Source organism: Ostreococcus lucimarinus, chromosome 15 (genome assembly GCF_000092065.1).
Source record: "Ostreococcus lucimarinus CCE9901 chromosome 15, complete sequence".
NCBI lineage: Eukaryota > Viridiplantae > Chlorophyta > Mamiellophyceae > Mamiellales > Bathycoccaceae > Ostreococcus > Ostreococcus sp. 'lucimarinus'.
In genome coordinates, this window is record NC_009369.1 from 280,217 (window position 1) to 304,090 (window position 23,874).

Here is a 23,874-nt window from a genome sequence, read left to right on the forward strand (position 1 = left end):
CCGTCAACGCGGAGACGCTCAAAGAAATCGTAAACTTTGGCTTTGAGCGATTTGGATTTGAAGATGACTCGGATGCGTTGAACGCTTTGGCGCGGGCGTTGAACTCCAACTGCGACCGCGGTTTAGAAACGATGGGTGACGTGGAAACGAACCGACGCGTATGGGGCGCGAACACGACGCGACCATACCCGACAAAGTCGATTTGGGATTTTGCGTTCGAGGCGCTCGAGGACGTCACGTTGCGCGTACTCGTAATCAGCGGTGCGTTGTCGCTCGTGTTGGAAACGTCCATCGGGGGCGATGATTCAGAGTATAGTTGGGCGAATGGAGCTGCGATACTTCTCGCGGTGTGCATCATCGTCGTCGTGGAGTGCGTGAACAACAACGAAAAACAGAGATCGTTTGTCAATCTCAACGCACGAAGCGAACAGACAAACGTCGCGAGCATTTTACGCGGTGGGAATCGTGAGCTTTTGAGGAAGAGTGAAGTCGTCGTTGGAGACGTCGTGGAGCTGCAAGCGGGAGACGTTGCACCGTGTGATGGCTTAGTGATCGAGAGTGCGGCGTTTTTGGTCGATCAAAGTCACATTACCGGCGAGAGCGATGATATTGAAAAGAATCGTCAATCGATAATTTTCGCTGGAAGCAAAGTCACGTCTGGACGCGGATCGATCCTGTCGATCGGCGTCGGTGAGAATTCGTCTAGTGGACAAATTGCAGAGATGATCAATGTCGGTGCCGAAGAGTTCACGCCGCTGCAGTTGCAACTGCAGGCGCTTGCCGTCAAAATTGGTCGCTGGGGCATCAGCGCCGCATTGGTCGTCGGTTTCATTTTAAGCTTTACGCTCGTATTTGACGCAATTCAAGGGACTGGTCCGCCCATCGAGGCGCTCGGTTTGGATTTCTTGCATATCGTCATCATCGCCATCACCATCGTCGTCGTATCGGTGCCCGAGGTGCGTGGGAAAGCGTTTTTCTTTTTTTCGTGCTCGAGCGCCGGTGGTGTTCTGTGATGATTGAGTAAATTTCTCTGAATTCGTTGACGAAACTACTCTGTCTGCCGACTTCCCTCTGAGAACGCCACCGAAAAGCTTTGAGCGCGCGACTTCCATTCATTTCTGTGATGATTGAGTAAAGTTCTCTGAATTCATTGACGAAACTACTCTGTCTGCCGACTTCCCTCTGAGATTTGAATGGTCGTGACGCGGATTGACTTTTTCACGCGCAACCTCGACTGACAATACCTCGTTTCCTTTCGCAACACAGGGCTTACCACTCGCCGTGACGCTCGCTCTGGCATTTTCCGTCAGGCGCATGCTCGAGTTGTCCATGCTCGTCCGCGTCCTAGGCTCCGCCGAAACCACAGGCGAAGTCACGGCTTTGCTCATCGACAAGACTGGGACGGTGACTGAAAACGACCAACGCGTTAATCGCGCGTGGATCGCGGGTGTAGATATCGGACCTCTAACGAGCAAAAGCGTGACGTGGGCGAGTGAAATTGCAAACAAGACGCGAAACGAGCCAACGCTCGATCCTCGCGTGGTGAAACTCCTGTCGATTTTGCTCGCAATGAACTCGACCATAACCTACGATGCCAAAGGGCAAATTTTGCGAGGAGCAAAGGCGGAAATCGCGCTGTTACGATTCGTTAACTCAATGAACAACGACGAATTGTTCGTCGCTACGATTCGTAAGTACTTCCCTTTGGTCAAGCTCTTTCCATTCAACACTTCCAGAAAGCGCATGTGCACGCTCTTCACACTTCGCGACGGCATCAACGACGACGAAATGGGAGACGTGATCGTTCGTGCGGTCACGAAGGGCGCATCTCAAGACATGTTGAACTTGTGTTCATCTGTCATGGACGAAAACGGCGCCCATCATCCACTCGACGCCGCTACGAAGGATCAGCTGTCGAAAAAGTTTCTCGAATGGCAAGATGACGCGGAAAGGGTATTACTCGTCGCGTATAAGGACATCGAACGCGATCTCATCACAACGCATGAAGCGACGAATATTTGCAGTCGAATGAGCGCCAGCGACGCTGAATCCGACCTCACGCTCGTCGCAGCAATCGGGATGTGCGACCCTTTGAGGCCAGAATCCACGAAGAGCGTGCGTTTATGTCGCCGCTCTGGCGTCGCAGTGAAGATGGTCACTGGGGATTCGTTGTCCACCGCTACCGCGGTGGCAAGGAGATGCGGAATACTCGATGAAAAAGACATGAGCACCGAAGCAACGATGACGGGTGAAGCGTTTCGAGAAGCAATTCGTGGAGAAGAGGGTCAAGAAATCGATCAATCGAAACTCGATGCCATTTGGCCGAATTTGCGAGTGCTCGCTCGCGCGTCGCCACAAGACAAATTCATCCTTACCGATGGTATACGCAACACAAAGCTATCGGGACGAAAAGAAGTTGTAGGGGTTGTAGGCGACGGCACAAACGACGCGCCCGCACTTCGACGCGCCAATGTCGGTTTCGCTTTAGGCTCGGGGACGGAGTGCGCCAGAGATGCAAGCGATATTGTTCTTCTGCAGGACGATTTTTCTTCCGTCGTCGACGCCATTCGTTACGGCAGGAACGTGTTTGAATCAATCGAAAAGTTTATCACGTTCCAACTGACGGCGAATTGTACGACAATCATTCTGTCCACCGGCTGCGCACTTGTGTATGCGAAGAGCCCGCTGAACGCCATCGAGCTATTGTTTGTCAATCTTGTCATCGATTCGTTGGCAAGCTTAGCGCTCGCGACGGATGAGCCGAGCGACGACGTGATGCGACAGCCTCCGTCAGATGCGAGCAACCTCATCACGTCAACCATGCGGCTCAATATCTTCACCCAAGTTTCGTATCAGCTCGCCGTCATGGCGTACTTGCTCAACGAATTCGGCCCGGAAGACACCCAAATCTACTGTTGCTTCGTCTTGCTTCAGCTCGCGAATCAAATCAACTGTCGCAAAGTTACCACGGAGGTCAACGTTTTCAAGGGTGCGACGAAGAACAAGCTCTTCGTGAGCCTCTTGACGAGCGAGATTTTGCTCCATGTCGCCATCGTGCAAGCGGGCGGCGCGGTGTTTCACACCTCTCCGCTCAATGCGGGAGAGTGGCTGCGATGCACCGCGTTCGCGCTCGGGGCGATTCCTCTGCGCGCATTGTTCGTGACATTTTTTGTTTCACTCTTCGCCGCGTTTCGGGAAGAGGACGCGTTGCACCATCACTAGAATTTTTAGATTACATCAGAACTTTCACGCCGCGTCGGCGAACACAGGTAACGCACAGCGCTTCCAATGATCGTCCCACGTTTGCTCTCCCCATTTCGCCGCGCCGTGTTTCAACGCTCTGAGCGTGAGGCGTTCGTCGCCACGGAGAAGTTTCGCGAACATCGCCGCGAGTTCGGTGGCGTCGGCAAAGAGCACGCCGTTGACGCCCTCTTGCACGAGCTCTCCGATGACAGCGTACCGCATCGCGGCGACGGGTAACGATGCCCCAAACATATCCACAATTTTCATCGGTAAATCTAAACCGCTGCTCGAGGTGTGCAGGGAGACGCCCAGGTGCGCGTTCGCGAGCGCGCGCGGATAGTCAGCGGCGTCGAGCCAGACGGTTCGAAACGCCACGTGCTCGAGCGCGAGTTCGTTAATCTTCTTCTCGTACATCGTCTTTCGTGGGCCTTGACCGGTGATAATTATGACGATGTCAGGGTACGACTTTGACGCATGATCGCCCTTCGCGCGCTTGCGCGCGTCGTACGCGACGGCGGCGTCAAGCAAAACGCCAAAGTCTTCATCCGGCGTCCACGACGTCGAACTCACGATGAACCTCGGCTTATTCTTCGTCATATTCTCGTGCGTGCCCCGCAAAAACCGATCGAGCGCGTCCTCACTCCGCGCGACGGGCGAAGCCTCCAGCGCCGAGCGCGCGGGTTCGCTTCTCCAAAATTCCAACGGCGTCGTCGCCTCGCGCGCCGCCTCTCGAAATCGCTCCGCCGCGCGGTCTTCCACGACGCGCGCGCCCTCAATCTTCCATTCTTTCTCCAAAAAGTTTCCCATCGCCTTCGTCACGCACACGTGCGCGTCTCCCCACATCTTTCCCTGCGTCCGTTCGTACCATTTCAACATTCGCGTCGTCGCGCTCGCGTCGCCGCGCTTCATCCCGAACAGCGTGTACGCGAAATTATGCCAGTCCACCACCAACCGCGTCCGTCGCGCGCGACACACGATTCCGCACACCAAAAACGTCGGCACGCACGGCGGGTTCTGTATCAGCATCTCTTCGCACCGCTGCATCGTCATCAGGATCCAAAACAAGTGCGCGCACTGCGCCGCGACGCGCGTCCCGAGCGCGAGCGCGAGCGGGACGCGCGTCAACCACCGCCACCGACATCCCACGACGTAACGCATCGTCACCGCGTCTTCGCGAGACAGCGCATCGATCGGAGGCGTGCCCGAGTAACACACGACGTCGACGGCGCGATCCGCGTCGCGCGCGAGCGACAGCGCGTGGTATTGCATTCGAGGCGAACGACCAAAGTCGCCCAAAACCACGAGCGCGGTGCGTCGTTTCGTCATCGCGGCGCGCGCGCGGGCGCGAGCGGGCGCGTCGAGGTCGCGCGCGCGCGCGGGCCGCGTCGGGACGCGGCGAAGACGCGCGGTCGCGCGCGGCGAGAAGTGCGGCGCCGCGCTCGCCAGTGGGCGAGATATTATTGATAATCTTTCGCATCGTCGCGCGCTCTGGTCATCGACGGGCGAACTTACCCTTACCGCGTCCGCCGCCGCGTCCGCCGCCGCGTCCGCCGCCGCGTCCGCCGCGACGGGCGTCTCGCGCGTCTTCAAATTTGGCCTCCTTGGCGTTCGCCTTGCGCTTGGACCCTGGCAACGCGTCGCTGTCGTCGCTGCTGTCGTCGCTGCTATCGTCGTCCGACGCATCGTCGGATTCAGATTCTTCTTCGTCTGAATCGTCCTGTTCGGAATCCTCGCTCTCGCTCTCGCTCTCGCTCTCGCTCTCGTCTTCGCCTTCGTCTTCGTCTTCGTCGCTCGCCTCGGCTCGTCTCGCCGCCGCCGCCGCCTTCGCCATCGCCTTCGCCTTCACCATCATGTCCTCCTCACCGTCGCTCTCACTCTCGCTATCATCGCTCTCGCCGTCTTCTTCGCCGTTACTTTCGCTGTTCTCTTCGCTCTCATCGCTCGAATCGTCGCCGCCGAGCGACGCCGTCGTCGCCTCGACCCGCCCCGTGAGGCACACCTCCGCCTCGCGTCCGTTGTGCGACACCACCACTCGTTCGCCGTCGCCGAAGCACAGCCCGGAGCCTCCGATGGCGAACTGTTCGCGTCCGGGCGCGTCGCTCACGCTGCCGAGCGCGATGGCGTCGGTTTTCCCGTCGCCGCCGCCACCTCTGGTCGCGACTTGGACGGTGATTCTTTCGTCTTTACTCGCGCGTTTCGGGCCCTCGCACGTCAGGGCGACGTGGGTGAGGACGACCATGGACCCGCGCGACGGGGTGAAGGCGCGGCCGGCGCCGGCGGGGACGCGGAGTTGGAAGAGTTCCATCGCGGCGGCGTGTGCGGCGCGAGGGCGAGCGCGAGGCGGAGACGCGCGTTACATAATTATGCAAATTTAGTGCGCGCGACGGCGCCGGCGAGGAAGGCGGCGACGACGGTGGCGATGCGCTTGATTTTATCGTCTTTGCCCGCGCGTTTGGACGATGAGGCGTCGATGGCGTAACGCATGGACCATTGGACGCCGTACGCGTCGAGCATGACGGCTTGCGTGAGACGAAACAAGTCGCGGGCGGCTTCTTTTTCGTTTTTGAAGATGCTCACCGACTCCACGGAGACGCCGAGGGGAACTTTGGATTGTTTCGTTTCGGCGATGATGCGCTCGCACATGGCGACGAGGATTTCCACGGACTTTTGCGCCGGGTTGTCGGCGCCGAGAATTTCGGCTTCGACGGCTTCCGGGACGGAGCACCCGAGCCACTTGATGAATTTCATCGTTTTTTCGCGCCCACACGGGGCAAACGTGAGCACGATGCGCTTGGGTTGGATCCCCCGCCTCTCACACTCCGCACCGTAATCGTTCACGAGCTTGATCGTCATATCAGCGTCGTAAATGGCTTGAGAAATAAACCACTCCGCGCCCGCATCCGTCTTGGCGCACAGCGTCTCGTGCTCGTTTCCCTTCTTCGCGTGTCTCTCCGCGATCGTCACCCCACCGAACGCGCATCCCCTCTTAGTCTTCCTCAACATTTCCGCCGCGCGCTGAATCGTCGGTCCGGCGTACTCCTGACTCGAACTCGCGCCTCCGACGAGATTATACGCGCTCGTCTCTCGCGTGGCTTCGTCGAGCCACGACTGAAATTCGCCCTCGCTCTTCGTCTCCGCCACGCACTTGTACACCACGCTCTCCGTCCCACCGCTCGCCTTTCGCAGCGCCGCGGCGAACGCGCCCGGATCATCGAGCTTTCGAAACGGAAACGGTCTCGCGTCCGCCGTGCGTCCGGCTTCTTCTTGAATATCGTACACGATGTACCCGTCGCACGCCAACCCGCGCGACTTTTGCACAAAGTTATCCGCCGCGTCCGCGATGGCGTCCGCGGACGATCCTTCCAGCGGCGGCGTCACCCCTGACGGCGCGAGCGCGCGTGGCGATGCGCGTCAGTCGCCGCGACGCGCGTTTCGCGTTTCGCGGTCGATCGCGCCGATGTCGAACGTCGACGCGCGTCCCGCGCGCGGTTGAAAAAGTGATCATCCACGGCGGCGACGCGAATCGCGTCGCGCTTCGCGAGCGGCGCGACGCGACGGCGAGCGCGACGCACCGAACAGGAACACGGGTCGCGAGGTGTCTTTTAAGGCGTCGACGAGGGTCATGGTGCGGGAAGGCGCGAGTGGGGCGGTGGACGGCGCGTCCCAGTGTGAGGTTTGGCTTCGGGACGGGACGAGGCGACGCGCGGCGAGCGAGCGAGCGAGCGAGCGAGCGAAAGGAAGAAATGCGTCATTTGATTGAAATGCGATGCGATGCGATGCGATGTACGAATTATGCGGGCGCGAGAGGAGGGAAGGCGTCGTCGTCGGCGCGCGCGGGTCGGCGGGTGAAGGTGGCGGCGAACCTGGCGCGGAGGGCGTCGAGGGCGCCGGCGAGCGCGGCCCAGGCGAGCAAGCCGACGATGGAGAGGAAACCGAAGACGCCGCTGGGGGCGGAGAGCTTGGATCGGAGGAGTAAAACGGCGATGCGTCGTCGTCGACGGTCCATTTGGGCGTTGCAAGCGGCACGCTCGGATCCTTCGTAGATCTCGCACGCCACGTTCTCGGGGCCGGCGCCGCTGAGCGCGGCGCGAGCGAAGGCGAACGAGGCGGCGAAGAAAGCTCGGAAGGAAAAGTTTGCCATAGAGCGGGCGAAAGATGCTCGAGCGACCTTGACGAGCTGTGTGCGAATGCTCGGCGGAGGCAGCATACCTTCCGGACGCGCCTTCATCGCCAAACGTCGCAACGCGCTCCCGGCGGACGAGTCCACTAAGTCGTTCATCAAGCGATTGATGGCGTCCTTGGCGTGTTCGTCGGCCGTGGACGCCGCGGCGCCGCTTTCACCTTGCTCCGCCGCCGTGTTGGCCTGCGCGCTCAACGCCACAAGCTTGGACCAATTCACGTCCCCATCTTTATCCAATAGCATTTGTTCCAACGCCTTCTTACCGCGATCCGTTCGCGGCGACAAGGCGCGGAAAATAGCCGTCGGCGCGGCGACTTCGTACATGTTACAGTTGGTGCGCGCGGCGGCGAAATCCAACGTCGTGAGCGATCGAATGACGAAAACCATGTACGGCGGAAGATTGAACCGATAGGCCGTGGAAATCTTCGTCAAATCCAACACGAGCTCGGTGAAGTTGGCTCGCACTTTCGGGTTACCCTCTTCGCCGTCCATGCACACTTCAAACGCGCGCCGGAACTCGTCGTCGGAGATGACTTTCCACGACCCCGGACCGCCTTGCGTGTAATCCGCCTGGTTGCCGTTTTCATCTATCCACATCTGCGGTTCTTGAGGTAACATATCCATTATTCTCAAGTTATCGATCAACTCCCCCCACTGACTGTTCAAAATGTTCAAAATACAATTCGCCATGGCCTCTTGCTGGTCGTCGTCGACGCGGCAAATGAGGCCAAAGTCGAGCAACGCGAGCTTACCGTCGTCGGTGAACAACATGTTCCCTTCGTGCGGGTCAGCGTGCACGAGTCCGGTGCGAAACAACTGCGCGGAAGAACACTCCACTCCCATCTGCACCATGAGCTTTTGCTCTTCCAAGCTGAGCGACTTCATCGGTCGACCTTGAATCCACTGTTGCGTGAGCACCTTCTTCGTCGTCATGTTCGCGTGGTGCCTCGGGACGAAGAGGTAGTCCAAAAATCGCAAAGACTTTCTAAACTCATCCGCGTTGCGCGCCTCGATTGTGTAATCGAGCTCCTGAAAGATCCCGGCGCCTACTTGGTCGACAATCTTGTCCAAATCCTCCGAGCCGTTGAGCCCGGATTCCTCCACCCAACCGAACCCGAGGCGAATGATGTGCAAATCCAACGCGATCCTCCTCGCCATCCCCGGTCGCTGCACCTTCACCGCCACCTTACTACCATCATGCAACCGTCCAGCGTACACTTGCCCGATGCTCGCCGCCGCGATGGGCTCCGGGCTCAATTCCTTGTACAAACTATACGCCGGTCCCGGCTTGCTCGCGTCTCGCTCGCAAACCGCGCCGTCCCAACTCAACTCTCTCTTAATGATCGCGTGCGCCTCTTCCGTAGAAAACGGCCCGACTTGATCTTGCAACACCATTAAATTATCCGCCGCCTCCTCACCGATTATATCCGGTCTCGTGCTCAGCGTCTGCGCCATCTTTATAAACACCGGTCCCAACCGCGCGATGCCGTCCCGCAGCTTCTTCCCTCGCGTTCGCCGCTCCAAAGGAATCCCCATCCGTTCCTCGTACTGCCACGTCGCGTACACCCTTCCGATCACCGACAACACCTCCGCCATGCGTCCCGCGAGTTCGGTCGGGCTCTTCGAAAAGTACGCTCCGATATCCAGCATCTTTCGCGTGAACGAGTAGTCGCCGCGAAAGTCGAGCACGACGCGCTCCAGCTCGTCTCGCCCCTTCGCGCTCGTCGCCTCCACCGCCGCTCGCGCCTCGCGCTCGAGCGGTAACAGGGCATCGTTCGCGGCGTCTTCCGACTCCGCGCGCGGGTCCGCGATCGTCCGCGCGCGCGTTTTATCGCCGCGTTTCGTCGCGAACGACGGGCTCGAGGTTATCCTCTTCGGCGCGCGCGTTCGAGGCGCGCGCGCGCTGACGCGGACGTCTCGAGGGCGCGACGCGGGCGCGCGGGCGCGCGCGTGACGCGCGCCGGGCTGGGGCGGCGCGCGCGCGCGCGCCGGAGGGACGTGCGCGCGCATCCGTCGCGGTCTGACGAAATGTGCAACGTCACGCGCGGTGCGAGGACGAATTGGAGGCGAAATCGACGCGAGCGCCGACGGCGGGCGCGATCGATGCGATGCGACGATACAACGGCTAAGGATCGATCTTAAGTTTTTTTGGGGTGTCGAAGACGGCGTCTGATTCGGCGTCGACGCCGGCGGCGGCTTCGCGGGCGGTTTTGGAAGACGGCTTCGACGCGTTTGGTTTCGATTTCGGCGTCGAGCGAGGGGTGGCGACGCGCTTTGGCGTGCGGAGCTCTGCGGGCAGGGCGTCTCTGACGTGCTTGAGCTCGGCGATGAAGAGAGCGTTGTGGGCCCAGCCGCAGTAAGGGCCGAAAATTTCCTTCATCTTGACCTCGATCGAGCGCATGACGCGAGGGGTGACGGATTTGGCGTCGCGTAATTCTGGCATGTAGTGCTCGACGGCGAATTGCCACACGTGCGTGTCCACTGGGATCGCCTCGTGCTTGTTCAGGGAGAACAAGCACACGCAAGCGGATACTTTGGGACCGATCCCCGGGAGCGTCATCAGCGCGGCGTGGGCGTCGACGTACGGCGTTTCGTCGCGAAGCGCGCGCAAGAATTCGTCTGGAGAAGAGCCGACGGCGTCGCCCGCCTCCCCCAAAGCCGCCGCGGAGCCGACGATGAATTTGGCGCGATAACCAAAACCCAACGCTCGTAATTCCTCCTCCGTCGCGCCGTCAAGAATCTGCGCAACGCTCGGAAACGCATAAAATTTCTCCGCCTCGGCCGCCGCCGCGGTCTCTTCGCCGCCGTTCTCGTCTCCATCATCATCATCCTCTTCTAAATCCCGCGTCGTCACCGGCAACGCGTCTCCGTAGTGTACACACATCTTATTCACCATCCCGTGTATCCTCGAGATGTGATTATTGCTCGAACAAATAAAACTAAACAAGCACTCGCTCGGATCCTGCCTTAACATCCGAGCGCCGTCCACGTGCGCCGCGAGCGCTCGAAACCTCCCATCCTTCGCCGCAAACTCCTCGTACAGCCTCTCCAGCGACACGTCCGCGTTAAAATATTCCCTCATCACCCTTCGATCGTCCGTCGCGCTCTCCCATCGCGGTCGACAGTACACTTTATATTCCACCTCGCCTCGCTCGCCGTCGTCGACTTCCCGCACTCGCACCACGCGTCGTCCGACGACGCCGACGTACTCTCGTCCGTCCTCGCGACCTCGCGCGCGCCAACGGAAGCTCTGTCCCGTGGGCAGCGTGTGCTTCAGCCGAAGTTCGCGCGTCGCGAGTCCGAGCGGCGTCCAGGTCGCGTCGAGGCACTTCGCCACGTCGCCGCCGCCGTCGCCGTCGCGCGCGTCCATCGTCGTCGCGCGCTCGGTCGCGCGCGACGCCGCGCGGCGACGCGCGCTCGGTCGCGCGCGCGCGATCGACCGGGCGAGCGCGAGCGGCCGCGCGCGCATGCGCGTCGGCGTGTGCGACGCACCGCGGTCGCGCGATGAATCGGCAACGGAATCAGCCCGTCGCGACGATCGCGCGCGCGCGTCGTCGTCGTCGCGCCGACGCGATTCGGAACCGACCGAGACCGCGAACACAAATTTTCGCGAGCCCGACCGCGCGCGCGCGCGCCGACGCGACGCGAGGGCGGTGTTAACGCGCGCGCTTTCGCGAGCCTCGCGAAAAGATGGGAAAAACGCACGAAACGGCGCGCTCGAGACGACACACGGCGACGCGCGGTGCGCGACGACGACGAGAGACGATGCCGGTGGCGCAAATAAAGGTGCGCGCGCGTCGTCGAGCGCGCGTCGTCGAGTGCGCGCGCGTCGTCGTCGACTCGGTGGATTGAACGCGCGTCGTCTCTGTGCGCCTCGAGACTGACGATTCGTTTCTCGCGAAAATATCGCAGATGATTCACGCCGGACCGTGGGGCAAGAGCGGGTCGATCATTCACGTGAACGTGGAACACGACGATTTTAAGTCGGACATCAAGCGCAGGGTGTCGAACGCGACGGGGATTCCGGTGCCGGAGTTGAAATTAATCATGGCTTCTCCCACGCAGATCGCGGCGGGGAGCAAGAGATGTCCGGGGTTGGCGTACGGAAACTGCGGCGTCGTCGATAAGGTTGGCTTAGCCGTGGTGCAGGCAGAAAGCGGGGAGAACCCGTTCGTCCCGAAGTTGTCGCCGAACCGCGTGGACAATAAAGGGAACTGGACGAGCGTTGATTGAACCGAGGCGTCTTATTCGAAAGTAGATTACATCTCGTCCGTTTGCGTTCGTTCGTTCATCGTCTATTCGTGATCGTACTGGTAATCTTCAAAGTCATTGTACATCAGCTTCCCATCCACGTCGCAATGCACGGCGTCGAAGCAAAGCTTGCAGAAAAAGCTCGGGCTCTCCGCCGCGAGTTTGTCGCCGTACGTGACGTGAGAGCTATCGAACACGCCGCACACGGAGCATCCTCGTCTATACACGCGCCCTTCGCGAATGACTAAAGGAAACATTTCGTTCCGCGTTTCGTCGTCCGAATGCGGCATGCGCACGTCTCGAACGCGCCATTTGTGCTCGCATTTGCCTTGATGCGTCATCACGTACGGGCGCCCAATCGTCAGCGGCACTTGGCTGAACTTCACCCCTTCCATGTCTCGCGCGGTGAACCCCTTGCCCTCGTTGTTCATCTTAACCGGCGCTCCCGGCGCCATGAGCGCGTTTTTCTTTTGAAATTCTATGAGATGCTCGGAGTAATCAGTCGCGCCCGGCGTCCGCATGTCGTTGTAAAACACGCCTTCGATGAAGAGAAATCCATTCTTCGACGGCGGATGCCCCTCGCGCGCGGCTTGGACGTCTCTGAGGCAGTATATCATATCCTTGAACGCCGCCAACGGCGTGGACCCGCGCACGATGACGTCCATCAGCAAGTATCCCTGTTTGACCGGGTGATACAGTTCGATCCAAATCATCGCCTCCTCCCCCGTCGGCGTCGCCGCGGCGTCGTGGCGAACACCGCCAACCTCGCAATCAAACAGCTCGCGCGCCTTCCACATCACCTGCGTCACGTCCACTTCTTTTCGCAACAGCGCCCGTTTGTAATCTCTCGCCTCCAATTGCTTATGTTCCAACTCAACCTCCCGCATCGACGCCAACGGTGCCATGGCCGTCTGCTCGCTCAGATGCTTCGTCATCAACCGCGCTTTCTCCGCCTTCTGCGCCTCCTCCTGAAACGTCAACTGATGATTCTTCGCCCCCGTCCCTCGATGATTCCGCGCGCGGCCCGCGTCCTCCTCCACCGACGGCACGCTCGGCATCAACGACTCGATCGCCCGCTCCAGCGTCACCGCGCGATGCGTTTCCATCTCGATATCATCCTCCTCGATCGCCGTTCGACGCTTCCGTCCCTTTCCCGCCTTTTTCGTCCTCGCGCTCGCCTCGCGCGCCGCGCTCGACGCCTCCGCCGCGTCCCGCAACCGTTTCACCGCCCGATGCGCCTCCTCGCAGAACCGTTTCGCGTCCTTCGTCCGCTCGGCCGCTCGCCCGATCGTCAGTCTTCGCTCGCGTCGCCTCTCCGCGTCGCTCTCGCGCCCTCGCGCGTCCGCGAGCCGCGTCGAAAGATTCGAATTCGCCGTTCGGTCGTCGCACCTCAATCTCCTCTCCCGGCTTCGCGTGCGGCGCCTCGGGCGGGCAGTGCCGCGCCAGCCGCGCGCGCGACTCCGCGTGGTGTCGCAGCGCGTCGCTCGGGGTGACGATGGTCGTGTCCGCGATCGCGCGCGACATCGAGCGCGTCGAGGCGTGACGATCGATGGTCGACGCGGCGCCGATCGTCACCTCGCGACGCGAACTCCCGTCGACGACGCGCGAGCGACGCGCGACGCGACGCGCGACGACGGCGCGGATGGACGCGAGCGTCGTGCGCCTGGACGCGGCGATCCGCGCGTGGGTGCTGCTGCCGATCACGCTCGCGATGTTCCTCGTCGGCGCGCTGCGACACCACGCGATGCGACTGACGCGCGACGGCGGCGCGGCGGACGTCGTCGCGCTTCGCGAGGCGAACGTCGCGCGACGCGCGGAGCGGTGCCGGCAGTTCGCGGGATACCTGCGACCGGGGGCGTTCGCGGCGAGGCGGACGTTTTACTGCGCGGCGGACGGCGGCGCGCTGCGAAAGAAGAGCGAAAAAGCGTCGCCGCACGCGGCGATGCTGAGCGATCCGACGGTGATGACGAAAATGATGACGAAGAATGCGATGATGATGGCGCCGAACATGCTGACGGCGGCGTGGGTGAATTTTTTCTTCGCGGGATTCGTGGTGGGGCGGACGCCGTTTCCGCTGACGCAGCGGTTTCGGGGGATGCTGCAGCGAGGGGTGGCGCTGCAGAGCCTGGACGTGACGTACGTGTCGAGCTTGTCGTGGTATTTCTTGAATTTTTTTGGGTTGGGGGGGGTGTTTCAGTTGGTTTTGGGGGATAACGAGTTGGACGACGCGGCGGCGATGCAAAACGCGTTCGCGAGCGGGCTCAACGCGGACAAGGCGTTCGCGCACGCGTTGGAGGGGTTGGAGGCGTTGAAACACGAGTACATGATGCACATCGCCGACGCGCGCGCGACGGCGATGCTGCGCGCGCTGAACGAGGGTAAGAGTCCGCGCGAGGCGAGACTGGCGGCGGCGGCGGCGCGATGAAAATCCCAAAGGCTACACTCGCGTCTCCGACGCGCGCGCGCGGCGCGATCGCGAGTAATCGATGTAACTTAGTTTAACTCCATCCATCGCGCGTCCGTCGATCGTTCGTTTGGAATCTGTCGCGTCGCGCTCCGCGTCCGCGCCTCGCGCCGTCGCTCGCGCCGCAGTCATCGACGCGCGGCGTCCGCGCGCGCGCGACGGTCGTCCGCCGTCGTCCGGCGACGCACCGTCGCGGCGTCGATGTCCGACAACCCCGACGGCGCGTCCGACGACGAGAGCGCGCGCTGTCCGCACTTTTCTTACGCCAGAGCCAATCCATCGCTCGCGCAACAATCCGCGTCGACGAGCGCGAAAGACGCGTCCGTGACGCTCGTCGTCGCGCGAAACGATCGCTGCGTCATCGCGTACGACGATGGGTGCGTGCTCGTCGCGAGCGCGCGAGACGCGCGACGGGTGATCTGGAGGACGCGAACGCGGCGCGCGGCGTCGGCGTTGGCGACGGACGGCGCGAGCGCGCACGTGCTCGTCGCCGACGCTCGAGGCGAGATCGCGGTGCACGAGCTGCCGATAGACGATGGAATGGACGCGAGCGAACGCGCGGGCGGGGCGCGCGGGCTGGGGGACGGGTGCGAGGTGATGCGGACGACGCACGCGCGCGGCGTGACATGCGCGGCGCTCGAGCGCGACTACGGCGCGCGCGGACGCGGAAGAGGCGGCGTGGCGTACGGAGACGATCGCGGTGGGGTGTACGTGCGCGTGAGCACGCTCTTGGGACATAAAACGTTGACGCTGAGCGCGGCCGGAGGGAGCGATCGCGGGGCGGCGCGCGCGATGGAATGGAGCTCGCGCGGCGTCTTGGCGTGGGCGTGCGACGAAGGCGTGAAGCTGTACGACGTGGGACGGGATGAAAAGGTGGCGCTCGTCGAGCGACCGCGAGGAAGTCCGGCGGCGGGGATGTACGCGCCGCACTTGACGTGGAACGAGACGTCGGACATGGGGAAGACGTTGCTCGTGGGATGGGCGGATTGCGTCAAGGTTGTTAGGATTCAGAAGCAGGACGCGCCGGATTCGAGCGTCGCGGCGAAACTTTTGCGAGATAAGCCGACTCGCGGCGCAACGCGCGAAATTACTCGGGCGGATTCGTTTGCGAATGGGGGCTCGAGCGAGGGAGATAACGCGTCGGCGAGCGAGGCGTCGTCGGCGAGAGTTTACGTCGCGCGCGTGACGTCGATGTTTCAGACGGAGTATTACGTCGCGGGCATTCAACCGTTCGGGGATTTATTGGCGATTTTAGGTTGGTCCACGGATGGCGATCGCAAAACCGGGGCGCATCCGGAGTTGCACCTCGTCACGCACGCGAATGTCACGCAAAATATCGACGTCATCGCGACGCGAGACGATCCGACAACGCTCGGATGCAACGCGTACGGGTTGGCGTGCGCGCAACCTATGCTCGATAACGGGAGCTTTGATCGATGTAAACACGTCGGCGATCATAGATGGTGGAAGATCGGACTCGAGCCACGATTTTACGTGTACTCTCCGAAAGATCTCATCGTGGCCAAGGCGACGGGCGCGAGAGAGTCCATCGATTGGTTGTCGAAACAGGAAGACTACGTCAAGCTGCTCGACGTGTGCGAGTTGGCGTCGCGATACGGCCACATCGATGGGAGTGTGCGGGATATTGGACATAGTGTTTTGCAGCGCACGTTTGACGAGCGAGATTACGCGCAAACGGCAGCTTTGTGCTCGAAATTGTTGCGCAAAGACGCCGCCGCGTGGGAAACGTGGATTGAAAAGTTCATGCTGGCTCGCAAGCTCGCGGAGTTACAGCCGTATATTCCCACGGATGACCCGACGCTGAGCGTGCACACGTACGAAGTGGTGTTGAACGCGTTTCTAGCGGAAGCAGAGCATCATTCGCGCTTTCTCGCCTCCGTCAAGGCGTGGCCGGCGCGTTTGTATTCGCCTCAGTTTCTCATACCCGTCGTTAAGAGCAAGCTCGCGTCGTTGAACACCAACGCGGGAAGCCCGTCGGTGGCGTCATCGGTGTCATCGGTGGTACTGAAAGAAGCGCTCGCGGAGCTGTATCTCAACGATGGTCAACGCGAACGGGCGTTGAACTTGTACCTGGACATCGGTCGGCCGTCTGTGTTGAGCTTCATCGCTCGTCACGACTTGCTCTCTTTCGTCGCTCGCAACAAGCTTTCTCTCTTGGCGCAACTCGATATTGACGCGGCGATGTCGCTTTTCGTGCAGAAGCGAGAAAGCTTGCCGCCGCGAGTCGTGATTCCCGAGCTTTTGGGTCAAGGCGGCTTCGGCGCTCGAGAGTTGACGCACGCGTACATGTCGGCTCTCTTCGACGAAGACCCGACGTGCTTCGAAGAGTTCCACGACAAACTGTACGAGTTACACCTGGAGTTCAACCCAAAGGCACTGATGAACTTTTTGAAGAAGAGCGCGTCGTATGACGTCGCGCGCGCGTGCGCCTTACTCACGGGCAACAAAGCGCTCATCTTCGAGCGCGTGTTTCTGCTCTCCAAACTTGGTTCGCACGAAGAAGCCGTGCGCGTGCTCGTGACGGACGCCAAGGACCTATCGGGCGCCATAAAGCTTGCGAGTGAGCTGGACAACCCCGTCGAGCTCTGGAACGTCATCATCAAAGTCTCAACCGACTCGAAGGATTTCATGGCGACGCTTCTCGCGCACGCCAAAAATCTCGCCGGCGACCCCAACGCCATCGCCCTCATCCACGCCCTGCGCGAAGGCGTCTCCATCGACAACCTCAAATCTCGCCTCGTCGATCTCATGGACGAAAACATCGCCCTCACGCGTTCGCTGCGAACGTCGTACGCATCTGAATCCAAGCGCGCTCGGGAATCGTACGAGCGCAAAACCAAAGTCGAAACGCGCGCGCTCCGCCGCCATCAAATCCACGTCAGCCGCAAGCGATGAGCGCGCGCGTCGAGTCAAATCCATCGTTCGTGTCTTTCAATAGCCGTAGCCATAGTTTCTAGCCGTAGCGTGTAGATCGAATTCCGAATTCGAGAACGCGTCTCGCCGCGCGTCTCTCGGTCGCCTCTCGACCTCCAGTCACGTCGCTTTCACCACTCGCCCGCGCGTCGCGCGCGCGTCACGCTCGCGCCGACCCGCGCGCGCGACGCACCGTCGAACTCCGCGCCCCTGGCCGCGTTCTCACGCGCGCGCACCCTCACCGCGCGCGAAAATCCGCCGTTCGTTCGAGTCCAATTCGCGCGGTCGAATCGAGTTTCAAAATGGTTGATAACGGCGCGATAAAAACCATCGGCGACGTCGAGACGGTCGTCCTGAGCGCGCTGGAACTCATGGAAGATAAAGTCACGCGATCGTAGCGCGCGCTGGAGAAAAAACTGGAGGAATTAGAGCGGGAATGCGCGAGGAGACACGAGGAGTTGAAGCAGTTGTTGACGGGGAAGCGCGCGAACGACGCGACGGCGACGAAGAGCGCGAAGAGAACGTCGAGAGACGACGACGCGGTGGCGACGATAATATCGATGGATTTATCGCGACCGACGCCGGCGACGGCGGAGAAGCAGGCGACGCGTGAGGGGGTACGTGAGATGAACGCGCGCGCGCCGCAAAAGAAACTAAAGGCGAGCCCGTTGGCGACGGCGTCGATGAACGCGAGCCTGCAAAAGTCGGTGAAGAAGAAACCGTCCGCGGCGTCGCCGGAAAAATCGAAGCGGAGTAAGAATAGCGCGGATCTCTGCGCGCACATCACGGATTTGACCGCGGACGAACGGTTGCTCGTGGAGACGGGCAAGGGGCGGCGAGGCGAGCCCATGCCCACGCCTCTCGGCTGGGCGTATTGGACGGCGACGAGCCACGAGACGCTGCGCACGATCGGCAACAAAATTGGCCTCGAACCGTTGACGTTATACAGCATGAATCGTTGGCACCATAAGCTCAAGAATTACGACATCGATCAAGAGTTCACCGCGAACTCCAAGCTCAGTCTCCCGGTGCCGCCGTTTGAGGACTGGGAGACGGAGTACATCGCGGCCGACCGCACAAAGATTTTCACGCGCCTGCTCGACCGCATCGACGAAGTCTGGCCCGAGGTTTTGAGAAACGCCGAACCTCTGCGTTCGCTGAAGAGGGAGCAGTTGAAAACGTACCCCGACTCGGGCACGTTGTATCGCCAGTTGCGCGAGACGTTGGACAACGCCGAAGCCGCCGCGAAAAAATTCAACGACGGCGACGAGACTCTCCGGGACGTCCAGCAGTGTCGAAAGCAGCTCGTAACGCGTTGGCATCGCGACGGGTTCTTGCTCCCGGACGAGATCGCGTTCAAAGCCGACGACCAGTAGCCGGATGTAAACGCAACGAGCGAACGCGACGACGGTCGTCGCGCGACGCGACCCCCAACCGTCCCGCACACTCGGACGCATGCTCGCCGCCGCCCTCCGCGCGTCGTCCCGCCGCGCGCGCGTCCCGTCAACGTCGACGTCGACGTCGCTCGCGCGCGCGCTCTCGTCCGCGTCCGAGGCGTCGGACGCGAGAAAACCAAAGACGAATGCAGAAATCGCCGTGCTCGCCGTCGGTTTCGCCGGTCTCGCGCTCGGCGCGTACACCGCGGACGACGCCCTGCGCGCGCGCGGCGGCGAAGCGCGCGCGCGAGATCCCGCCGCGGACGCGTGCGCGCGGGACGACGCGAACGCGCGCGGGAGACGGTTGCGGCGGTGGGCGGAGACGCACGGCGCGACGTTCGCGAGGAGCGACGTTCGGGACGGCGGCGCGCGCGAGGGCGCGGGCGCGTTCCACAGGGAAAACGATGGCGAGAGCATCGCGCCGAGAGGATTGCGATTGCGAAAGCGCGAGAGGGCGCTGATGACGATACCGGACGCGGCGGTGGTGAACTGGAACACGGCGGCGGCGCACCCGACGCTCGGATCGACGTTCGAGTCGCTGTTGCGGCGAGGCGTCGTCGACGAAAGGTTGGCGGTGATGTGTTTCTTCATGATTGAGCGGAGACGCGGGGAGGAGAGCGCGTGGAAAGAGTACATAGACTCGTTGCCGCGCGCGTACGACGCGCCGCTGAGCTTTAGCGATGAAGAGTTGGAGAGGGAGTTGTCGGGGACGACGGTGTACGCGCCGGTGAAGGCGCAAAAGGCACACGTGAAGAAGATGTTTGAAGAGTGCGTGCGTCCGGCGATGCGAGAGTTGACGCAGGCGGATAACGCCGCGGGATCGTCGTTGCACATGCTGCCGGACGTGAGCGAGAAGGAGTTTGCGTGGGCGTTTCAGACGTTTTGGTCTCGCGCGCTGGCGATTCCGGTCGGCGCCGGCGGTTCTGTGACCGTCGATAGCGTGGTGCCGGGCGTGGACATGGTCAATCATGCGCCGCGCGCGCGTGCGAACGCGAGATGGGAACACGTGGAAGATTCATCGCGTCCGGATGGTGGTTACGTCGCGCTCGTGTCGGCGCCGCCGAATCGCACTATGAAAGATGGCGAAGAAATTTTCATCAATTACGGCGACAAGTCCAACGAGGAGCTGTTGTTCACCTACGGCTTCGCGTTGAAAGATAACGCCGTTGAAGAACGAATGGTATTCTTTCCGCCCTGGGCGGGCGACGCAGAGCATTCGGAAGACGTCACGCGCCGGATCGAACTCCTTCGTGCGAAGGGACTGCCGCAGCACGTCGTCTTGCCCACGACACCACCGAAGCGGGGCTTCAGAGACATGGATGCTACGGTCCAAGAAACGTTACGAATTTGGTGCGCAGACGTTAAAGATTTAGACTCTCGTCGCCGCGTCGACGACGCGACGCGACGAAAGATTCACAACGTCTTACGCGCGTCCATCGGCGCGCAATCGCACGCACTACGCGATGTCGAACGCGAGGTTGATCACTCCATCGCGAGCGCGAGAGAGATCGCGTGCGATGTCTACCGACGAGACATTCGCCGTTTGTACGACAATTACATCGAAGCCGCCGCGCGCTGGGAGTCGTGAACGTCAGCTAGCAACTTGTATTATATACATCGTCGAGCAATCGACGAGCGAGACTAAATTTGATCGTAAATTTTATCGCGGTGGTATTAAAATAACTCTACACTGGCGGATTACCCCTTTAAATACGTTATGATCCACGCACTAAATATACGATATAGTGCTAAAGTACCCTAGAATATGATAAATTATAAAACCCTAGGAACAAAAACAGCCTGGCGAAAGCCCTGGCTGGCGACGCGACCGACGTCACTCGCGCGCGCACGCGTGCGGCGCGCGCCTCACTCGCACGCGCATCGCACGCGACGCGACGCTCAGACGCCCACGATGCGACGCACCGCCGTCGCGAGCGCGCCCGCGCGCGCCCCCGCGTCGCGCGCGGCGCCGCGGACACACGCCGCCAATCGCAGCGCCGCGTCGACGAAATTCGCGCGCGCGCGCCGCGCGCCGCGCGCGGTTCGCCAGCCCGACGCGTCGGAGTACGTCGATCCGTCGCAGTTCACCGAACTCGAGCTGTCCACGGCGCAGATGACGGCGTACGCGAGCAAACGACCGAGAGGGCAGTTCGCGTCGAGGTTCGCGGACGACGAGCCGCGCAAGGGGTCGGACATCCTGGTCGAGGCGCTCGAGCGCGAGGGCGTGGACTGCGTGTTCGCGTACCCGGGAGGGGCGTCGATGGAGATTCATCAAAGCCTGACGAAGAGCGCGACGGGGATACGGAACGTGCTGTGCCGACACGAACAAGGGGAGGTTTTCGCGGCGGAGGGATACGCGAAGGCGACGGGTAAGGTGGGCGTGTGCATCGCGACCAGCGGACCGGGGGCGACGAATTTGGTCACGGGGTTGGCAGATGCGCTGTTGGACTCGGTGCCGATGGTGGCGATCACGGGACAGGTGCCGCGACCGATGATCGGGACGGACGCGTTTCAAGAGACGCCCATCGTGGAGATCACGAGACAGATCACGAAGCACAACTATTTGGTGATGAACGTCGAGGAAATTCCGCGAATCGTGCGCGAAGCGTTCTTTTTGGCCGCTTCAGGACGTCCGGGCCCGGTTTTGATCGATATTCCAAAGGATGTGCAGCAGCAGTTGGCGGTTCCGTATTGGGAGCCCAAGGTTTCGCTCAACGGTTACTTGAGCCGTCTGCCCGCGCCGCCGACGTCGCCGCAGCTCCAACAAGTTTTGGATTTGATTAAGGACTCAAAGCGTCCGGTGGTGTACGCCGGCGGTGGATGCTTGGACGCCGACTTAGAGCTGGTTGAATTCTGCCGCGCGACGGGGATTCCCGTGACGAACACGCTCATGGGTCTCGGTACGTTCCCGCAGAGCGACGATTTGAGCCTGAGCATGCTTGGCATGCACGGTGCGGTGTATGCCAACTATGCGATCGACAGCGCTGATTTGTTGCTCGCTTTTGGCGTGCGATTCGACGATCGTGTGACCGGTAAGTTGGCGGAATTCGCCAAGCGCGCCGCCATTGTGCACATCGACATTGATCCGGCGGAGCTCGGTAAGAACAAGAAGCCGTTCTGCTCCATCTTTAGCAACATCAAGCCCGCGTTGAAGACTTTGAACAAGTTGATCGCGCTCGAGAAGGATATGCCCGATTTCTCGGAGTGGCGCGCGGCTATTGACGTGCAGCGCAAAAAGTTCCCGTTTCCGATTCCCGAGCAAGTCGGCGACGTCATCGCTCCGCAGGCGGCGATCGAGCTGTTGTGCAAGATGACCGAAGGTAAGGCGATCATCTCCACTGGTGTCGGTCAGCACCAAATGTGGGCGGCTCAGCACTACAAGTTTGACGAGCCTCGCAACTGGCTCACGTCTGGTGGTTTGGGTTCGATGGGCTTCGGCTTGCCCGCCGCCATCGGCGCCGCCGCGGCGCGTCCTGGCGATCTGGTCGTCGACATCGACGGCGATGGCTCGTTCGTCATGAATATTCAAGAACTCGCGACCTTGCACGCGGAAAACTTGCCGGTGAAGTGCTTCATCTTGAACAACCAGTACCTCGGCATGGTCGTGCAGTGGGAGGATCGATTTTACAAGGCGAATCGCGGTCACACGTACCTCGGCTCCCCGAATGACGATTTCCAAGTCTCCAAGGAAGAGGCGCACATTTTCCCCGATTTTGTCACCATCTCACAGGGCTTCCGCGTCCCCGCCGAACGCGTGATGCGCATGAGCGATCTCGAAGGCGCGATCAAGCGCATGATTGAAGCCGACGGTCCGTACTTGCTCGACGTCATGGTGCCGCACGTCGAGCACGTGTTGCCCATGGTCCCCGGCGGCGGTACGTTCGCCGACACCATCACCACGGGTGACGGGAGAAGCCCGGAAGAGAAGGACATGAAAACCTTGTAAGATGTTTATGTTACGACGTATTAGCAACGGGCGCAAATATTTTAATGGATGGCTAAATTCTCAACAACAAAATTCTGAACAACGCGCGAAAACTTAACCAAAGAAGACAACTAAAGATTCATCAAACACAAACATCAAGGAGCGGTTTCTTCTCCTCGCTCGATCACCTCCTCGTCGACCACCTTCCGCTTCGCCGCCTCGGCCGCCGCGTACCGACCCGTCATCCACGACAGGACGCCGTTCCAGGCGATGCCGATGGCGTTCATCCACGGAATGGTCAAATGCTTCGGTACTACGGCAAAGTTGATCGCCTGCGCGGGCACCCACACCAACCAAAGCGCAGTCATCGTTTCCGGCCCAGTTTGTTTCCACTTGGCGAATATTTCGCTCGGAAGATCTAACAGACGCGTCCCGCCTTCGCTCACGACGCGAATGCCGAGAAACGTGGGCAGGTAGAGAAACGGCTGCACGAAGGCTTGGTCGATGGCGACGACGGCGCCCGTGGAGAGCGCCAAGCCGTATTTTGGCCGCCAAACATCATTCAACGGTTTCAACCAATGATTATACAAACGATATTGAAACGCCCCCACGTACGTTACGCCGAGGACGAAGAAGGACGCCACGCGATTCCAATCCAACTCAAAGAAACTCTTCTCCTCCAGCACCATCTGGACGAAAATATCCGAGCTCACGCACTTGGTGACGGACGAAAACATCGCCGTCGAGAACGGATGCCGCACCACCGTGCGCACGTACGCGGCAACGACGCGCGCCCAGTAATACTCGCGCACCTTTTCGTGCGTCAACGCCGCGAATCGACTCGCCCCCGCGTGTCGCAGCGACCCAAACGGATCGATGACGTCCCTCGCCTTCGCCTTCGCTCTCGCCTCCGCCGCATCGATCGCGCCTTGCCTCAACCACACCGGCTGAAACGGCCTCGCCAGCGTCTTCCCGAGCTGCGTCTTAAACTCCGGATGCGTCAACACGTCCAACCACGACCCTCCGGCGTGTCGCAGCGCCGCGCTCGGCGTCACCGGCGCCTCTCGCCGCCACCGCTTCAGCGTCGCCCACGCCCGTCGCGCCGCCCGTCCCGGCGCCCGAGGAAACCGCGTTCCTATCTTCGCGCCCGCCACGAACGCGCTCGCGATCTCGTCTCGCGCCTCGCGCTGTTTAAACACCTCGTACCACGTCGCGCCCGCGTGTCGAAGCGCGTCCACCCTCGACACCCCGCGCGGCGCCTCCTCCCGCGCCGTCCCGCCCTCTCGCGCGCGCGCCTGTCGTCGACACGCGCCGAGGGGTTTTTGCCGCGCGTACGACCGCGCGTGTCGCGCCACGGCGCCCGTCGCGCTCCCGCGGCGTCGCATTTCTCGTCGAATCGCGCGTCCCGTCGCGGCGACCCACATCGCCGCGCGTCGCGTCT

At 61.3% G+C, this 23,874-nt stretch overlaps 14 protein-coding genes across 14 annotated transcripts; 7 read left to right on the top strand and 7 right to left on the bottom strand.

Annotated features, from left to right (window-relative positions):
* Positions 1 to 131: 131 nt before the first annotated feature.
* OSTLU_40728 (P-ATPase family transporter: calcium ion) lies at positions 132 to 3,222 on the top strand (the record flags this gene model as incomplete). The annotated part of the gene is made up of 2 exons (XM_001421583.1): positions 132 to 956; positions 1,267 to 3,222. 2 exons carry the CDS (start codon positions 132 to 134, stop codon positions 3,220 to 3,222), a joined length of 2,781 nt encoding a protein of 926 aa, XP_001421620.1.
* Positions 3,223 to 3,246: 24 nt separating this feature from the next.
* Positions 3,247 to 4,569, bottom strand: OSTLU_18368 (predicted protein; the record flags this gene model as incomplete). The annotated part of the gene is made up of 2 exons (XM_001421728.1): positions 3,247 to 3,883; positions 3,947 to 4,569. 2 exons carry the CDS (start codon positions 4,567 to 4,569, stop codon positions 3,247 to 3,249), a joined length of 1,260 nt encoding a protein of 419 aa, XP_001421765.1.
* Positions 4,570 to 4,735: 166 nt separating this feature from the next.
* OSTLU_27849 (predicted protein) lies at positions 4,736 to 5,548 on the bottom strand (the record flags this gene model as incomplete). The annotated part of the gene is made up of 1 exon (XM_001421729.1): positions 4,736 to 5,548. One exon carries the CDS (start codon positions 5,546 to 5,548, stop codon positions 4,736 to 4,738), a length of 813 nt encoding a protein of 270 aa, XP_001421766.1.
* Positions 5,549 to 5,604: 56 nt separating this feature from the next.
* Positions 5,605 to 6,908, bottom strand: OSTLU_27850 (predicted protein; the record flags this gene model as incomplete). Its single annotated transcript, XM_001421730.1, has 2 exons — positions 6,816 to 6,908; positions 5,605 to 6,623 (listed from the first exon to the last, which is right to left on the bottom strand). The coding sequence occupies exons 1-2, from the start codon at positions 6,865 to 6,867 to the stop codon at positions 5,605 to 5,607; spliced, it is 1,071 nt and encodes a 356-aa protein (XP_001421767.1). The 5' UTR covers positions 6,868 to 6,908.
* A 716-nt stretch (positions 6,909 to 7,624) lies between these two features.
* OSTLU_40532 (predicted protein) lies at positions 7,625 to 9,073 on the bottom strand (the record flags this gene model as incomplete). Its single annotated transcript, XM_001421731.1, has 2 exons — positions 7,625 to 7,902; positions 7,975 to 9,073. Coding segments are annotated over 2 exons (1,377 nt in total), but the record flags the coding sequence as incomplete, so codon positions are not given.
* A 664-nt stretch (positions 9,074 to 9,737) lies between these two features.
* Positions 9,738 to 10,541, bottom strand: OSTLU_4304 (predicted protein; the record flags this gene model as incomplete). The annotated part of the gene is made up of 2 exons (XM_001421732.1): positions 9,738 to 10,232; positions 10,302 to 10,541. Coding segments are annotated over 2 exons (735 nt in total), but the record flags the coding sequence as incomplete, so codon positions are not given.
* Positions 10,542 to 11,188: 647 nt separating this feature from the next.
* On the top strand, positions 11,189 to 11,656 carry OSTLU_27853 (predicted protein; the record flags this gene model as incomplete). The annotated part of the gene is made up of 2 exons (XM_001421584.1): positions 11,189 to 11,209; positions 11,336 to 11,656. 2 exons carry the CDS (start codon positions 11,189 to 11,191, stop codon positions 11,654 to 11,656), a joined length of 342 nt encoding a protein of 113 aa, XP_001421621.1.
* Positions 11,657 to 11,718: 62 nt separating this feature from the next.
* Positions 11,719 to 12,105, bottom strand: OSTLU_40633 (predicted protein; the record flags this gene model as incomplete). Its single annotated transcript, XM_001421733.1, has 1 exon — positions 11,719 to 12,105. One exon carries the CDS (start codon positions 12,103 to 12,105, stop codon positions 11,719 to 11,721), a length of 387 nt encoding a protein of 128 aa, XP_001421770.1.
* A 1,211-nt stretch (positions 12,106 to 13,316) lies between these two features.
* OSTLU_18371 (predicted protein) lies at positions 13,317 to 14,099 on the top strand (the record flags this gene model as incomplete). The annotated part of the gene is made up of 1 exon (XM_001421585.1): positions 13,317 to 14,099. The coding sequence occupies one exon, from the start codon at positions 13,317 to 13,319 to the stop codon at positions 14,097 to 14,099; it is 783 nt and encodes a 260-aa protein (XP_001421622.1).
* A 636-nt stretch (positions 14,100 to 14,735) lies between these two features.
* OSTLU_27856 (predicted protein) lies at positions 14,736 to 17,054 on the top strand (the record flags this gene model as incomplete). Its single annotated transcript, XM_001421586.1, has 1 exon — positions 14,736 to 17,054. One exon carries the CDS (start codon positions 14,736 to 14,738, stop codon positions 17,052 to 17,054), a length of 2,319 nt encoding a protein of 772 aa, XP_001421623.1.
* Positions 17,055 to 17,698: 644 nt separating this feature from the next.
* On the top strand, positions 17,699 to 18,448 carry OSTLU_27857 (predicted protein; the record flags this gene model as incomplete). Its single annotated transcript, XM_001421587.1, has 1 exon — positions 17,699 to 18,448. The coding sequence occupies one exon, from the start codon at positions 17,699 to 17,701 to the stop codon at positions 18,446 to 18,448; it is 750 nt and encodes a 249-aa protein (XP_001421624.1).
* Positions 18,449 to 18,968: 520 nt separating this feature from the next.
* SDG3516 (predicted protein) lies at positions 18,969 to 20,096 on the top strand (the record flags this gene model as incomplete). The annotated part of the gene is made up of 1 exon (XM_001421588.1): positions 18,969 to 20,096. One exon carries the CDS (start codon positions 18,969 to 18,971, stop codon positions 20,094 to 20,096), a length of 1,128 nt encoding a protein of 375 aa, XP_001421625.1.
* Positions 20,097 to 20,621: 525 nt separating this feature from the next.
* Positions 20,622 to 22,495, top strand: OSTLU_51596 (predicted protein; the record flags this gene model as incomplete). The annotated part of the gene is made up of 1 exon (XM_001421589.1): positions 20,622 to 22,495. The coding sequence occupies one exon, from the start codon at positions 20,622 to 20,624 to the stop codon at positions 22,452 to 22,454; it is 1,833 nt and encodes a 610-aa protein (XP_001421626.1). The 3' UTR covers positions 22,455 to 22,495.
* A 41-nt stretch (positions 22,496 to 22,536) lies between these two features.
* OSTLU_27860 (predicted protein) lies at positions 22,537 to 23,818 on the bottom strand (the record flags this gene model as incomplete). The annotated part of the gene is made up of 1 exon (XM_001421734.1): positions 22,537 to 23,818. One exon carries the CDS (start codon positions 23,816 to 23,818, stop codon positions 22,589 to 22,591), a length of 1,230 nt encoding a protein of 409 aa, XP_001421771.1. The 3' UTR covers positions 22,537 to 22,588.
* Positions 23,819 to 23,874: the final 56 nt, after the last annotated feature.